The sequence below is a fragment of the Apteryx mantelli genome, chromosome 12, assembly GCF_036417845.1.
Source record: "Apteryx mantelli isolate bAptMan1 chromosome 12, bAptMan1.hap1, whole genome shotgun sequence".
Classification (NCBI taxonomy): domain Eukaryota; kingdom Metazoa; phylum Chordata; class Aves; order Apterygiformes; family Apterygidae; genus Apteryx; species Apteryx mantelli.
In genome coordinates, this window is record NC_089989.1 from 3893542 (window position 1) to 3911332 (window position 17791).

Here is a 17791-nt window from a genome sequence, read left to right on the forward strand (position 1 = left end):
CAGTTCTCTCTTTCCGTGCTCCCATTTGCTTCTTCCCTGTTTGGAGCCTGGATCCTGCACTGAAGCCATAGAAACAGCAATGCTGTTTTGGGCCCTTTGAGGAAATGTTACACCTAGATCAGGGCCAGTCTGGCGCAGTCTACTGGGTGGGTTTAACAGACTGCTTTGCTGGTGTCTTCTGCTCCGTGTATAGGCACTTGAAGACATTTGTAATAGAACTTTATTCTTACACAGTACGCTAATCTTGATTTAATAGAACTGTACCATTCTTTTCTACTGTCTGTTTCAGACTTTGCATGCACCTTCTGTTGAACATGTACGGTATTTTTCTGTTTGCTGAAACCTAAGCTTTTGTAGCTAGATTCTGGAAATCCCTGAGGCTACCTCATTTTACTGCTTATGTAAATTCAGCTTAATACATGCATCTGGTAAACTGCTTTGTGGACAGGATTAGTTGTGTTCTAATACCTTGTTTTTGTTATGGTTTTAGATGCTGCACTCAAATGGAGCAACATCCCCTTCTAACAAAAAGACTTCGAGAACTTTGTTTCTTCCTATTGTTTTACCCTCAACAGTCACATCTGGTTTCTCACCATTGCAGAAAAAACTACTGACATACCGAAGAGTCAAAGAACAGCAAAAGATGCTTAATCAATTACTGTGAGTTTCATGTAATTCAAGAAATAAATGATGTTGAAATTCAAATTAAAGCAATACTGCACTTTTGACCTCTGAGAAATTGTAATGGTATCTGTTTATTTTAAAGGGTTTTGAAGTCACTTGCATAATGCTGAATGTTTTCCATCTAAAATCAGTAATAATAGAAGAGTACTTGATGGAATCTCTGATGGTTTTTTCTTTTACAGCACCAGGAATCTGCTTGAGGTATATTTGTTGGGGTGGGCTATGGGGGAAAAAGTGACTTTCACATTTTGAATGTTGTTTATGATAGGCTGAAAAAAGTCCTTTCTCTTTATGAATACCTTTTTCAAAAAGAATCAAACTTTGGATAACCTGCTTTCTTTTGCATGAGCGATCCCGTCTGAGTAGTCTGAGACTACTCTTAACAGGCTTCTTTGTCTAATCTTAACACACTTCCTCCTAAACTTAGTGATTTGTGTTGCTTGCAAAGAAACACTGCTAGCAAGATGATTGATAAATTCACATAAAATTGTCTTTCAAGAATTTTATTTACAAAGGAGGAAAGGCAATAGTAAAGGATTGCTTTATATAATTATTGTAGATCTAAGAGAAAATTAAGTGTTTGGAGGGGGGAGGGGTTGTTTGTTTTTTTAGTAGATAGGAATTTATTCCTGAAATATGTACATTATTTTCTGGAACTTACTGAAGAATCCCTAGGCATATTGATTATCTTGGCATAAATGTGAGGATTATGCAGGCTAAGATTGCAATGTTTGTAGTACTATCATGAAACTTAGAGCAACTTGCTTTTTCAGTCAGACATAAGATTAAAAACAGGAGGAAATCTAATGGAGTTTAATAGGATTAAAGAGCACAGAGAAAACTTGGCCTCAGGAGGAAGAAATGGAAGTTAAAGACCTAAAAACAGTCTTAACTGAATGCATTTTAGGTATTGTCATTTATATCAGTAAGCGTGCATATATTTTGTTCTGTGTGGGTCTTTAGCAATTTCATGTGCTGTGACTAAATTTAGTGATGGTAAACAATTACTTAGCAAACTCCTTTGCAGTTCATGTTTCACTTCAGTGGCTAAATTAAAGTATTATAGATTGATCTTTGTGGAAAAAATACTTTTATGTGTCCCAAATTCATCGACTTCATTGGAACTAGGCAGTGTTCTAAACCTAGGTTGCAGGATCAAAGCCTAAGAAGTCATCACAAAAAGGGAATTGGATCTGTGCCAAAGAGGAGACTTTTTTTTTTTTCCCCCATAACTTAGCAACCATCCGTTATACAAAGCAGTTAATTTACACAGGCGTTAAAAAGAGGAAGGCACCTCACAGAATCACAGAATGGTTGAGGTTGGAAGGGGCCTCTGGAGATCATCTAGTCCAACCCCCCACTTCCTTTAATAACTTAAAGGCTGTTACAATACAAATTTAACAAACAAAAAGTCTTCTAATATTTAGCTCTTAGAAAGTAAATCCTGAACTTTCAGTGTAATCAGCAGTAGCAGAGTGCAGTTCTTAAAATGCAACTGTTCAACATGCTGGAAAAAGACAACTATGTCATTGTAATAATTTATTGTATTATATGATGACTGCTGACCAGCATTCTGACAAACAGGGAATATTCCTTTGGAACATTGATTCACTTATGCTGCCTTACAAAATGAACTATCTTTTAAATAAGATGATTGTGTGATCAAGTAATTCAGGTACTGTGAATATCTTTCAGAATTCTACCTGTGTACTGATTCTTCAAACTTCTTAAACAGGTTTCAGATACATTTAAATTCATTCTTTTTAGACAAAAATGTATTGTTGAGAAAGACAACTCTGAGCTGGTTAAGGGAGTGTTGTCAGTGTGAAGTTTAGAAGGTATTTTAAAGAATTACAGTAATTTTGGTTATTTTTCTGTCACTAGTTTTTCTGTAATTGCTCATTGTGTTTGTGCAATTACCTTTCCTAGATTTGCAAAAGCCCCCATATTAAAGTAATAGTGAAAAGGCTGTCAAAATGAAAAAGGCAAAACGGATGATTTACACGCTAATGTTATTTCTAACAATAATAGATTAAAACAGTTTGCATTATAAATGTATATAAAGATTTTGTTACATGCATGTATATATAAAATAATTATATAATAGCTACATAAAAAGAAATATAACTTTATTCCAGATTTTTCATGTGGTACCTGCAATGATCTTAATTTAGTTTATATTCTAATTCATGTCCAGGCTATTTATCATCAAGTGTATTTTCATTTTTAAATTAGAAAGCTGATTATTATGTTAAATTTTCTGATTAGTGTATGCATAAGAATTAAAAGTGTACCTTTACTAAAGGTACATGTACAGTGTGAAACCAAATAGTATTTTAAACAGAGTTATGGAAATACTATTATGTAAAGTCTTTTGGTAGTGAGATTGACTAGTCAGTATAACTTTGCTAATGTTCATGTAGAACATTTCTGTACTATATGTGCTGATGAATCAATTATGCCTAGTTCACTTTCATGGATGTAGGAGTTGCAGTCTTAATTTCCCTGATCAGATAAATTAAAGATCCTGTAAGAAAGGTTCACTTTGTTGAAAGTAAATAAGTATATTTTTTACATATGTATCTGTTCTGTAAGCCTGTTGCTCCCTTTCTGGGAGGACTTTCTTTTAAATATGGTAGATCAGAAGGAATTTGCACCTTGACCCACCTGACTGTCATTCCCATGAAGTAATGGCAATTGTGTGCATCTCTGAAGTGGGTAGTCTTACTTCTACTTGGGAGATTTTTAGCTGTGTTATACTAAGATGAGGCTGAAATACTCTTGGCAAAATATGCACAAGCTGTATCCCAGAAGGATGGGATGCAGTGTTTTAATGGGTAAGGCCAGCAGGACATTCCAACATTAACCATTTAAAGTATTCTAATAGTTATTTAGCAGTTTATAACCTGAGGCAGTAAAAAAGAAAAAAAGATGTTTTTCAAATAAATTGCTTTAGGAGTTCTATTCTGTGCTTTTTTTTTTTTTTTAACATAATACATTAGATAGGGTCTGTTGTAGCTGGTTGAAACAAAGTAACAGGTAATGCCAACAGCAGAACTGGATAATTGGGTGAGGTGAATCAAGCCAAATATATATTGTGATTATAACCAAGGTAAATATGGCCCTTTATACAGAAGAAGAGAGAATATGCAAAGAGAGAATATGCAAAGAGAGCGTTGTTTTAATTTAGAGATCAAATAATAAACATGAAAAAAGGTTGCCTCAATTAAAATGATTGCATTATTTTTAATATATTTTAACGTATTTTATTTGTAGTTTTAAGTTTTATTTGTAATTTTAAGCACTTTAAGCACTTCTGGCTATATGTTTTACTTTAGAATTGATCGAGCTTTAAAAGTCTATCAGGTATCCATGGAAGAAAAACATCAAAGAGCTCCTGTACCTCCTATCCCAGAACTACCTTCAACTGTGAGTGTACAATTCTTCAGGTGTTGGGTTGTTTTTTTTTTTTAAATTTAAATATTGCCTATATTGTTCTTTGTTATTGGGGCATTTATGCTTTTACTTCTTAATTACTTAAAGATACTTACCTCAATCATTAATAATTCATAAATAGATTTATATGTGGGAATATTCCCATTGAAATTGATACCTACATATCTACAGAATAAAGTCTTTATTTAGCAATAGTAATTGTTAAATTTAGAAAGCAAAAAAATTTTTTTTTGTAAATTCTTAATACATTGGAGTTTTCTTGTTCCTTTTTATGCAGATGAACAGCGAGCAAAAAAAACGAAGAGTGAGTTTAAATTCTGCTTTTTTAGAGTGGAATACTGAATGATCTCTCTATTCAGAAGAGTTGTGTCTGTTTTATGGAATTAATGGCTGTTAAATAAGAAAAGCTTATTGCAGCTGTCTTGAGGGGGAAAAATGGGTTAGGAAGCAAAGCTGTGAATCTTTTTTCATGGTCCACTAGGAGGAAAGTATTTTCCGTTACAGAAACGTGTAGGTCAGTAATGTAAGATTCAATCTAAACCTTTCTTAAAGGTCATTACTAACAGGCTTCAAAAGGTTTTCAATTGAGCTCATTAATCACACATTAACCTGTACAAAAAGCAATCTTTGGCATTGTTCACCTGATGTGAAGAAGGAATGGGCATGTGCAAATCATGGAATTTATGTGCATAGTTTTTAACATAAGAATTTATCTCTGAGAGTCACTTTCAACCCAAATTTGCATTGAAGTACTTACATTAAATATCCTGAGGGAAATTTGATTACAGTTTCCTAGCCAATGTGAGAAAATTCATCCTGAAGACTGCAGAGATTCAGACTGTTTTTTGTTTTATAAAAAACTCATTGCTCCAGAGTATAAATCCCTATTTCTTTGGCTTTTTGTCCAAAAAGCCATTTGTTCTTACACTCTGCCAGATGAGTGTTTATCCACAGAACAATAATATGAGCTTTGGACTGTTTTGTTGTCAGTCACAAAAATTAGCAGAGAAACAAGGAAAATGCCATACTAAAAAGGACAATACTTTGTACCTGAGCAGTGAGACAGGGAGACCATTTTACCAACCTTAGAGTAGCTTTCAGTATGCTAGTCACTGCATACTTAGAAGATCTGATTATGTCACATACCAATAGTTATAAAAATGATGAATAAGGAGAGACTTCACTGTCAAACTAATGCAAAAATATTTAAGTAGCCAATTATTAGACCTATAACAGCATTGTCTTTTCAGACCAATTATCTCTTTATGAAGAAGTGTGTGCTAAGTAATCCGGTGGTTCCCATTCAGCAGGAGTGGCTAACGTCCATGCTCATGTGGGTGCCGCACTCGCTCATGGAAGGCAAAGAAAGAGAGCTATTAGTTGAAAAGCTTTTGGGGGAGGTAATAAGGGATTTTGAAATGACCATGAGGAGATGTGTGGGTAAGTGCCACAAATTATGTAATTCTAATATTAATATGCTAATGTATACATATGATGAGCTGTTCCATGTGTGCCCCCTAAAAATAATTTTTCTAACTTGTACTTTCAGCAAGACATGACTTTTGTCATAAGCAACTGATTTTTCAAATCAGTGGTTTCAGCCACTCATTTCTCAAAAACATTTAGGGCAAAAACCTCTAGTTTTATTTTGGCTAGTGAAAAGTTATCTTAACCAGCTGAAGGTAAAGTTCAAGCAGACAAAGGCAGTTGGAGACTCATTCATGAGACTTCAAATTCTGCCTCTAAAAACCTTGATGAATAAGGGACAGAATGATTGGAAGTGAGCCACCTGATTCATTATTGGTATTCAGCAAAAGTTCCAATTTCTGATTACTTTGGGGGAAATCTGTTTTGAAGACTTGGATGATATAATTACATTTCCATCATACCATGTTCTTGGTCCTATCTGGAGAAAGACTGAGGAAGTACAGGACCTATTGAATATGGCTTAATATTCTTCTAATGTTCATATATTTATTAATTTCTCTAGTGCGAAGCATTCTTATTAAACCGGATGTGAAAGGGCTTGAAGATGAAGAAGAGGCACCTTTGCCTGTATCACCTCTGTGAGTGGATTAAGCTAGCAAATAGCTCACAGGCAAACACATTCAGTTGCATCTGTGAAATTCTTGTCAAGTTGCATGAGCACAATTATGGCATAATGCCGTAGTGCATTAATGAGAAATTATTTTTTTCTGTAGAGGATATTCTATCCGAATGTCTTGTATCTAAATGCTTCACAAAGTTTTAGCATGGACAATGTTTTTTATTTTTTACTGTCGCACTCACTGAGTAGCATTAATGCCTGCAAATGACACTTCTGGCCCTGAATGTTCAGAGACTAAAAGTCATGTTGCAGCTACCCGTGGAATGAAGTGGGGGGCCGTTTACTGGAAGACAGCAGCATTATGCAGTAGTATAACATTCTGAAACTGCACCCACTGTCAAGGTTTCATCTGGCTTTCATGCTATGGGATGAAGCCTTAAGACAGAAAGCAAAAATTTTTACGCTCTACTAAAATAGAAGAGGAATTCCGGCAGTCAGAACATAATTATCTGCTTTGCACAATTTGTTGAAGCTTCAGAATTTCTGTCGTCTAACTACTGATGATAGATACTTTTTGTTAGCAGCTGATGAAGTTAAAAGTTTACACTGATAGACCTTCAGGAAGAGCAGGTGATTTGAAAAGATCCTGGAGTGTAAAAGCATGGGTGGTTGGACAGATTTTCATTATAGCTTCCTCTGCATTATACTGGGGATATGTATATGACACTTATTTAAGTGTTCGTGTCAGAGAATAACCTTTTTAATAGAGCATTTTATATTTAAAAACATTTTATTTAAATACTTTTTGAGCTTTTCAATTGTTTGTATTCATTCATTTATTTTTCAGAGGCCTGGACTTTTCTAGACCATGGCATAACAGTTTTATCCAAGCAAAAGCGCAAATCCTTTCCAACTTGCACATTCTTCACCCTACACTAAAAACTTTACTGGATATTGGTTATACAGCATTCTCTAACTTACTTATAGTGGATTTATCAAGTTTCAGGTAAAGTCTGTTGTGAATTATTAACAAGTATATATATATTTCTGAAGCTGGTAAAGAAAGGAGTTTGTGCAATTCTATTATTTAGTGTAGTTATAAATTTGTTCAATATGTCATTCAGTGTTTTTTGAGTGGATAACTTTGTATTACAGCACACTTATTTTAACTTTTTTTTCTCCCTGTTATGTATTAATAATTTATTTGCCCTTAAATTGCTGGTGTTATCAGCCCTTTTGGTTTATGCTCTGAATTTAATTCTATTAAGATCTCCTCATTATTTAGTTAATCTCAATGCCACAATCCCCATAGAAGTCTGGTTGGACTGGGGTTTGAAAGATTGTTTCTCTCTTTTTTCTTTTTTTTTTAAACTTCTGGTAGTATTTCTATCCATAGGGAATCCTATGGTAATTCTAAAGATCTAATTTCTTACTGTTTTTCGTCAATTAATGAATTTTATTTTCAGTCTTGAAATTTTATTTTCTGTGTCTTTTTGCTCATCATTTTTGCTAGTGACTGTTCTTTACTTTCTGGGGTTTTGGTGTTTTCCCCCCCCCCCCCTTTTAAGACTGCAGAAGTGATGCTTTTCTGCTAAGGAAGAATGAGTTTGTGAGAATGCGTATAGCATTAGTATTACTTTACCTCATTTTTGTTTTAATTTGGTTTATACAGTTGTCTGTAATATTCTTTTCTAGATCGAAAGGTCCAATTGACTGTGAATCTTTAAAAACTGATGTATCTTTAAGCTGTTCAAAATCAGAAGAGAAATTATTGAATACATGGTATCCAAGAGTTATCAATCTCTTTACTCGGAAGGAGGCATTTGATGGTGTTAAGTTGGATAAGGTTGACTCTTTCTATAACAGTGTGGCTACACTTATGTCTAATCAGGTAAAAATCTTCCCTGCCTATGGAAAATTTATTGTGAAATTAAGGTGATTTTCATGAGTCAACACCTTATATTATCTGGAGCCTCTTTAATTGATCATTGTGAGCTGTCCATTGCCTATAATACAATAAACTATTTAACACGTTAAATATTTTTAACTTCCCTTATTTAAAATACCTACATTGTCTTGTCTGCTTTTTTTTCTTGCAATTTTTAGACAAAGAATCTACCATTCTGCCAACTAGACATTCAAATAGCTTAAAGAAGGAAATATTTTGGTGTATTCAGGACCTTTCTTATCACTGTTCTTAGCACTACAATTGCATGTCATATATTAGTAAGCAAAATGAACAAAAACTGCCTCTCCCCTGAAAGCAAACATACCTATGCAAACAGACCTACCAATGTCCAGCCCTACCAATGTGTATGCAAGTGGCTATAGTTCAGCAAAACTAGCAAACACAAGTTTTTTCTGTGAAAAATTATGCTTTGTGAGTTAATCTTGTTTTTTTTTCTATTTATTCTTATCAAGATGACAGTCATTTGAAGTGTTTATCACTTAATTTTTTGTTTTAAGAATTTCCTGTGGTTTTATTTCATAATAAAATTTAAACATGCAAATGAAGTTACTGATTTCAGATTGAGACAATTTTTTTCAAACTTCTCAGTTTACTGAAAATGAAAAATCCTTTTCTGTAACTACCGATGAACCAATATAATCACTTGTTTACATTGTTCTATTTATGAATATAATAATCACTGGGAATATATATTCCCAGCAATTCAAGAAGACATTTTTGGGATCAAGGCTTTACAGACTTTATAGAAAAATACTGGAATAATATTCAAAACAAATCATTGTCATATGCAAAAAAAATCATTTATACTTATAGCATGTATTAGTAATAGGTTTACTTTTATAGCAAGAATAGGTGCATGGACTTGACAGAATTTTTTGTTTATTTGTTTCTTAGTTTGTGTTCTTTAAGGGTTGGATCTAAAACCCACTGAAATCATTAAGAAGTTTTGCACTAATTCAGTTATTCATGAATCAGGCCAATAGCGCTAAAATGAATGGAAATCCTGGTTTACTGAATGAAGGGAAAGAGAAAGAGGGAGTTTTGTGCTTTCAGCTAATAGGTGATATATGTTATTGTCTAGCTGAAAGAATTATTGAGAAGAACTGTTGAAGCTTTTGTGAAACTTTTTGATCCTGAAGACAGAAGTTGTCTGCCTTTATTTAAGATGGAATTGACTCTTGATGATGAAAAAATGGAATTTTATCCAAGCTTCCAAGACCTAGAAGAAGCAATTCTGTTTATAGTGACTCAGATAGGACAAACTCTTCAGGTGTGCTTTTATCTTTATTTAAATATGTAAGTGCTAAGTTACTCAGTGTGTGAAGATACTAATGTTTTAGGACCCTGATTACAATGGTAATGGGAAGCAGAATGCTACTTGAAGTATTTATTTTCCCTGAGGATTCACAGCTCACAACATGATTCTTGATGGCTACCAGAATCTCAAGTTCTGAAACTCATTTTGTTATTCCTTGTTCATGAGCAGTTTGCACATCAACTACCGATTGCTTTAATCTGCTGTTTTAATCTGCAAAGCTATATTTGTTTTCGCAAACAATTGTCTACTTGTTCATTACTACAAATAGAAGCTAGGCTGAAAATTTATCCAGGAAAGAAAACTAATTAGAAGATAACCTTTTTGTCTTCTTGTTTGCTATCTTTAGAAAGCCTAAAAGTGCATTAAATGTATAAGTAGCCACATAGTCTACTTTATTTATATATTTATTTATTTTTAACAATGGAAATCAAGAAGTGTGAATTTGCTATGTATACTCTTTGTGGATTAACATTTTGCATACAGATATCTCTAATTTGCACCTTTAATTACAAGTACGATAATTTACAATAAATTTGTATTAGTAATTAAAGTCCCCAAAGGAAAAAACAAGGAAAGTAAGAGCTGATATTCCTCTTCTTTTTAAGAAGAAGAAAAACCCTGAATCCCTAACAACTAATTATACAAAATGTAAAGATTTATGTCTTAGGAACCAGCCTGACTCCATGGAAGACAGCCTTTCTGTGGGCTTTAGGTGTATCCCTGTGAATCGGACTCTTGGCCTTTAATGATATAGGATGGTGCTGTACTTTCAGGGAAGCCTTTTGGGTTTAATTGTGTCTGCACATAGATTAGAAGTCAGTTTTATGTAAGCCAAGGTAATTTAATTAAATTTTGTCTGTCTTACATGTTTCTTATTAAGCTATTTGAATCAGTAAGAGTTATTCTAGGTGTATATGAAGCATCTGGCATTAGGCTTGATTAAGGTCTCATACTTTTCTGATATAGTCTCTTTTGGAGCCTGGCTGCAGCTTACTTTTAGAATAGATATATCCCTCTATTGCTTTTTTGTTGTTGTTTAAATAAAATATTCATGACTTGCACTTCTGTTAGAATATCCAAACAGTACATTCTTGGCTAACGGGAGGCACTACAACCCTGGACACTGAGCTTGCTAATCATGTCATAGCATGGGCCACATCTACGCTGAAAAAGTCCATCAGGGACAACTTAGAAGGTCCAAAAGAATATTTTGAAAACTATGGTAAGTGGTAAAAGAGTGTATTTTAAATCCCAACTCTGTTACTTTTTGAAATAAGTAGCTTACTGTTACATGTATGCATTATACTATCAATGTGATTATTGAATCGTAGTTGAAAGATATGGCTGGCTTGTAGATGGAACTGCATGTGCACGGATAGAAAGATTTGAAGCAGAAGAACACAATTTTGATGAATACACTGCTGTAAGTTTTAATTCTACATTTTATGTATTATATTTAATGTACACAGAGTATAATAAAAATGGAGCAGATTTCCCTGAGCACCAGGGAAACAGGTGCTCAGCCTTAAGCTAAAAAATTATATCAACTACCTGCAAATCTACACCATAAACATGTTTTCCCTGTAAGTGTATGTGGTAAATAGAACAAGTGATTACTTATTTTCCTGATGTGTAATACTTATTCGCTGAGCAAAGTATTTAAATAATAGCTCTGGAGTGTAAATTCTTTAATGTTCTTTTAAAGTTCATAGATGAATTCTTCACCCTCTCTAAGGAAATCATGAGTTTACCACAGCTGGCTAGTTTCCCTATGATCCATTTGGACTGTGATGATTTAAAGCAAGGTTTGGCTGATAAAGCAAAAAACTTTGCAAAAATTCTGATGGAGAGAGTAGTTGCAAATCACAGGGAGGAAAATGAAAAGTAAGTAGACTTTTCTGCTTTTGAATGCTGTACATGTTAAATGCATAGCAGAAATATGTAGAAGAAATGTAAATATACCGTACTTCTGTTTAGCAAAGTCTCCTGGCTAAATGAAGATATCATGCAAGTTGTACTAGCTGATATATTTTTCTCTGTATTCCAGACTCCAAAACTAGCAGAGGAACAGTGTTATTACTGGACTTGGATACTGGGGGAGCTAAATGATCAAGGGGCTTCATTACCGTTCTGGCATTTTAAGCATGAAATGCAGTACTCCTGCACTGTCAAAGGAATGACCAACTTGATTCTCTTATTGTATGATAGCTACCTCCTAAGTTTTCATAGATAATGACAGATAATAACACTAATAAATTCTAAAGGATAATTTGCAGGTATAGAGTATATTAGTGAAATGATATTAAATTGTTAGGTTAAAATTTACAAGTTATAGTCCAGTTTTATAGTGATTCCATATAATCAAAATGGCAAAATGTTTACTAGGGATGTGTTTATGTGTATGCTAATGATGGCTCTGAGACTGTGCTTAAGTTTTTGTACTTATTAACAATAGTTGAAACATTTTTTGCAAAAGAATACCACAAAATCCAAACCAGTCAATTATTGTAGGATATGCATAATGAACATTATTTTACTAGACTTTCTTGTTCAGATTCCTATTTAATTTCATAAAGTCATGGAGCTGTGTAATGGTGATACTTAAAAATAAAATTTGGACTTGAATTCCATGAAAGCTGAACTGGAAGACAGTCAAAACAAAATCTTAACATTTTGGTATCTTTTATGTAAAAATAAATTCATAGGATATGCAGGGATTTTGAAGCAATTAAAGAACGTGCATTAAAAGTTCCTGAGACCACAGAGGAAATGTTGGAAACAATGGCTTACATCAAGAAGGCCAAAACCAAAGGTATTCAGGAACTGTTGTTAAGGATCAAGGTAATTGACTATTCCTTTCATTCATAATTTTTTACCAAACATGCTGGCCTGTGCAAATACAGAATTCATTTGGGAGTGCAGACACCATTTGTCTGTTCATGTTGCATTTATGAATAAACTGCCCTCATTGCTACTTCAGACAGAAGTGGAAAATCCTGCTTGTTCTTTGCATAGGCCTTTCCTTGAGAGACAAGCTAGGCTTCTTATTCTGCGCTCCCATGTGTTCTGCATGTTGGCAAGAAGACATGCAGAACGTGGCACGTCGTGTGGCTTTTAATAGTATAAGAGATTATAAGATGCTCAGGCTAGTGATTTTTACATTCAGATTTACTTTAGTGACTGAAAAAAACCCTGAAACAAAACAAAAAAACTGTATTTGAAAATGCAACACTCAAATATGAAGTGGATTTTATGTGTAAAAACAGTCATTGACTATCGTGACCACTTTCAGTGCACAAAGATTTTGTTAATATTTTAAGCTTTTACTGTTGCAGCCAACCTTTTGTGATTAAAATTTCCTCTGTAAGTGTCAAGAATCAATTTATTATTTGAGTGGGATATAGATGAATGTTGTTAAATTAGCGCTAGTACTTTGTGCGTGCTTGGGGATCAAAATTGGAAAATTGTTTAAGATATGTCAGCCAAAAATATTACTGGATAAGAAACTCTGCTCTATGTTAAGATGATATGTATCAGATTTTCTTTTTTGATAATATGGCTGAAAATATAACATATTTATGTTGTAGAGTGATATTAAAGTAATAGTCAAGTTTCTTATGTAGATTTACAGGCCGTAGAAAGCAACTTTAGAGAAAGAAGCTTACAAATGGGACAGAGATTTGACTAATTTTTTAAATGTGTTTTTATATTCATCTTCAGATGACTAAAGATTATTATACTATATATATGTAAAGAGTATATTAATTACACAATAATATATCTAAATAATGAATTAATTACAGACTAATTGTACTAAAAAAGTTTCAGAGAAAAGACACACTAGTAATCTGAGTAGAAGTCTTCAGTGTGTCCCATGGTCTTTCAAAGCGAAGAAGTCAATCCTTGATAACTTACTCATGTAAATATAAATATTATTTACCCTTTCAGAGGTCAGTAAGAATTTTTCTGAATGCGTCATTGAAGCCCAAATACTGAAAAATGGAAGGAAGTAGGTCTGAATTTTAAGAAAGTCCATGAAATAATGACTTCTCGTTTATCTTTGTAGATAGTTTTGTCCTTCCCTACATCTTAAACAAATGTATGATATCTAAACTTTTGTGAAATGTCTTTTATAGGAGTGCTATCAGCGAATTAATTACTTTTTAGATGTTTTTCTGTTTGCTCCTGAAGATCTTGCACTGAATGCAACAGTTATTCTGTGGCCAAAGAAGATTAATGCTATTTTTGATGAACATGATGATGTAAGGATGTTTTCTTTGTCTGTGGTATATTCTGACTTGTTAGAATTTTGACTTTGCTTGAGCTATTTATTTTTGCAGCAGTGAAATGTACCTAACCATGTAACATGCAACCATATTAATTTAGAAGTGCTTAAATAATGTATTTCCAGGTTTTTGTGTCAACGGAGGGCTAGTACATTTGTGGAGGGATTTAAAAATACAGAAAATAGTCACTGTAACAGAAAAACCTTCAGGAAGTCTTAATATCTTAATTTGTTTGTGGTCAGTACTAGGTAATTCATAAAAAGGTGCATATTCCCTGTAGCGCAGTTAGCTAGTACTGAAAATATATCTGCCATTTCCTTACAGGAGTTAGTCCTCTGAACAGAAAGTCGTTTAGTTAAAATGGTGTTTTGTTCTATCAATAAATGAACAGTGGGAATTGAATTTCTTAGACAGTAATCATTAATAGAAAGCATGCAACATTTTAATTTTCTCTGTGTGACTGTATATTAGTTCCTTTTCTGCCACTTGTCCATATTCAGCTTGCTTGCATTCTTTCTCTCTGGCTATGATATAGTGAATCAGAAGTTTTGGTCTTCCCTTGGTTCTTTATAGTAGTTCAGTGTAGAATTTGTTCTTGGATTTAATATTGACTTTTTAAAATGTTTAAGAATTATCTTTTTTTTTTAAATAAAAATGTCAATATCTTTTAAATATCAGAATTTAGGATTTCTCTTCCACTAAGTCTTGCTCATATATCAAGAAATATGTCCAAGGGTACTGAATAAGTTTCTGACTTAAAATATACCCAACTAGAGACTATTATGTCTAATAACACTCAAAATGTTTTACATTCTGTAATCCTAAAAAATAAATGTTTGTAATTTATTTTCTGCTTGTACACAGTGAGTTCATGATGCCTGTTTAAATTATTTTTAAAGAAGAGGTCACTGTAGAGTGTATCTGACTTAATGATAATCCCTCAGAAGTATTTCTCTCTGTAGCTGACAATATCTAGCAACCTGCATAGCGCTAGAGTTGGAGGATAGGAATATTTTTACATCTAGTCTCTGAGTCTGCATCTTTCCTTTCTATGCTGTCAGATATGAGTTCATTCTTATCTTAATGCTGTATTAAAGGCCTGGTTCCTCCTTTGGAGAAGTTCTGATTGTCTGCTTCACTATTTTTGCACAGCAGTAGGTGTCCCTCTTTGCCTAGACCAATTTCTTGGTTAATAGCCTTGAACGTAGCCCTTCTTTGAGCAGCCCGTATGCTTTAGAGTGGGGTTATGTTCTACAGTTTCTGCCTTTGTAACTCTAGAAACATAGGGAATAGTGCTGGCCTTCAGCTGTTGTAGAGGTCTCCTCTTTTGGCAATATAATATTAAATGCAAAGATGAGAATTCTTTTTTTAATACATCCAGTCTCTGTCATGTCAGTGTTTACACCTCATGCTGTACTGGTTGGAGCTTTCCCATCTTTTGTCTGGTTGCTGAAGGAGGTCTATAGGCAATCCTAACTGCTACAACTAGTGAGTAAAGGATTCCGTGTTCACACGCAGAGGCTGCACACACTTAAATAGGACATGTTGGTAACTCCTCCACAAAGAACTTCAGTTACTGTAAGGATAGTAACTTCTTACTGTAAGGATAGTAACTTCTGTTGTTTATTTTCTGTTTGTTCTCAGGATATTTAATTTAAATAATATTAGGTATGTTAACCATTGAAAGGACTTACAAACATTCTTTTTGGTTGTTTTTACCCTAAAAACAAATTAATTGTTTTGTAGCTGATTGAACAGTCTAGGCTTAAAGGAGAATTTGAACTGACGCAAACAAATGAGAAACTGGTTACGGAAATAGCCAAGCTGGCGCGTTCGGTGGCAGAATTAGAAGAATGCTCAGAACTGGATCGCATGCCACAGGTCTGATTAACATATGTAAAATTGGTACAAATGTTTTATATTTTTAATACACATGTTCATGGAAAGAATTTAAAATTAAAAATAATCAGTTCTGTTAGCAAATGTGAACTAAAATGTTTATCTCTATTATCCTATTGCCGCAGTGATAAAACTCATAAAATGCCCTCCTTTTTTTTTGAACTAGATTGGCAATAATATTTTGGCTGGATGGAAAACTTAGCATAATGTTGCCTAAATTACCTGATAATTTGCTGAGTTCCAGTAGGGATTAAATATTTAAAATACATAAAGTGATACATAAAGTGATTTTTTTTTTTTTTAAACTCTGGTTTACATAAAGCATATTAGGTGAAGTTTTGGCTCACATGAAATTAATGGAAATCTTGTCAGTAACTTCAGTGGGATCAAAATTTCATCATCTGATTTTGGTAATTTGAGGAATTGAAGGAAAAAATAGCAAGTTAGAAAGAGTGATTGTTGGAGATTTGATTTTATATGAACCTCAAAAGTTCCTTTTTTTTTACTAATGAAGAGCTGACCAATGGCTCTAAAACTCTGCAACTTTCTAAATGTCCTTTATAAGCACTAAAACATGCCCTGCATTTAAGTGTCAGTATATCACAATTTTACTCAGTAATTTTGTTTTTTAAAAACAGAACTTTTTCAGAGCATAAAACCGAAATCTTAAGCTTGGAAATCCCAGCTGGCGTAACTATATATAACATATATAAAACTGGCTATGTCTGCCTCTTGGAACAGTGAAGTTTTAAGGCTTAAATATTCTGAAAATGGTTTTGTGCTATTAAATTCAATAAGCATAAAAACAGTTATTTTTCATAGCATTAATGTCATTTCACAGTTTGTTTGCTTCCCAATAAATTACTGCTTTTTTAACAGAAAGCAAGATGCATCCAATTTTTTAACTCACATTATCTAGAATTTAAAAAATCCAAGCGCTTATTATATTTTGATATTTTGATAGCTGTTTAGAACTTAACTTAGATATCTCTCAAGACATAAAATTATTTGATTTCAGTATGTGACTGACGTGAGAGCGTTACAGAAATGCATACAAGAGGCTGATGAAACAATCACTTTTATTAATAAAGAAGAGACTCTCTTCAAATGGAAACTGACTGAGTTCCCACTCCTCAGCCGTGTAAAAGTTGAGATTGAACCATATCAGAAGCTTTTTGGTCTTATACTGAAATGGCAGCGAACAGAAAAAAGGTAATTCAGTATTACATACTCTTGAAGCTAAATGAAGGTGAAATGAAGGTGAAGAAGATAAAACACTCATGCTGGTTTTGTTCATGTCAGATATAGAATGTGGTTTGTTACTTCTAAAGGTTTATTAGTTATTAGCGATGCAAGCATAATAATAATATAATTTATATATTAGGCTGAGTTTTTTTGGTTTTTTGGTTTTTTTTTAGTTCAGCTAGAAAAATTGTCAGTATATATATAATGTAAAGGAGTATAGCCACATGCTTGGTGTCATTCATATAGTCACATAACTGTATCATTCATATTGGTAAAGCCCATAAATAAGACAAGAATCGTATGACGAAGAAAAGTTTGGTTAGGTATGAGCCATTTTGTATGCAAGGAGGGGAAGAAGTTTAATTACCAAGACTATAATCTATATATAATGAAAAACATATTTAATCTAACGGCTGTCCAAAATATAACGTAGATGTGCTCAAATTATTATGTTGCTCTCTAGTGGCTAGATTTTACCACAAAAATTATAATATGTCCGAGTCTAAACTAAGTGAGATTGTTTACCAATGCATGTACTGTTTGGAAGTTGTGAAATCTGGTATGACTTGGCACTGTGGATTTTCTTGAAAATCTGAAAGGCTATTATGTTTTTGACGACATATGTTGACCTCTATCCAGAGCTTAACTTAAATGTTTCTGAATACATGCTGTTTGATTTCAGTATGTGCAGGACTTGAGAGCATTACACAGAAATACGCAAGAGCCTGGTGAAACCACCTTTAGTTACATAATAGAATTTTGCATAGAATGACAGTACTTGGAAAAAAGAGCTTTGCTGTAATTTAAATAATTATTAAATTAATCTAAATCTTGTTTATGTTGCAAATAAGGTGTCAAATACTTGTGGACTGTATTTGTTCATCTGT

General features: G+C 33.3%; 1 protein-coding gene across 1 annotated transcript in view; it reads left to right on the forward strand.

The window, feature by feature from the left end:
• Positions 1 to 490: 490 nt before the first annotated feature.
• The window catches only part of DNAH12 (dynein axonemal heavy chain 12), a 75334-nt gene continuing 58033 nt past the window's right edge, over positions 491 to 17791 (forward strand). Inside the window, exons 1-15 of the mRNA XM_067303745.1 lie at positions 491 to 660; positions 4023 to 4113; positions 4418 to 4444; positions 5391 to 5580; positions 6131 to 6206; positions 7035 to 7193; positions 7883 to 8078; positions 9238 to 9426; positions 10546 to 10696; positions 10806 to 10897; positions 11180 to 11358; positions 12180 to 12315; positions 13611 to 13736; positions 15507 to 15641; positions 16678 to 16871. Coding sequence (XP_067159846.1) covers positions 491 to 660; positions 4023 to 4113; positions 4418 to 4444; positions 5391 to 5580; positions 6131 to 6206; positions 7035 to 7193; positions 7883 to 8078; positions 9238 to 9426; positions 10546 to 10696; positions 10806 to 10897; positions 11180 to 11358; positions 12180 to 12315; positions 13611 to 13736; positions 15507 to 15641; positions 16678 to 16871 — 2111 coding nt within the window. The remainder of the gene's footprint in view (positions 661 to 4022; positions 4114 to 4417; positions 4445 to 5390; positions 5581 to 6130; positions 6207 to 7034; positions 7194 to 7882; positions 8079 to 9237; positions 9427 to 10545; positions 10697 to 10805; positions 10898 to 11179; positions 11359 to 12179; positions 12316 to 13610; positions 13737 to 15506; positions 15642 to 16677; positions 16872 to 17791) is intronic.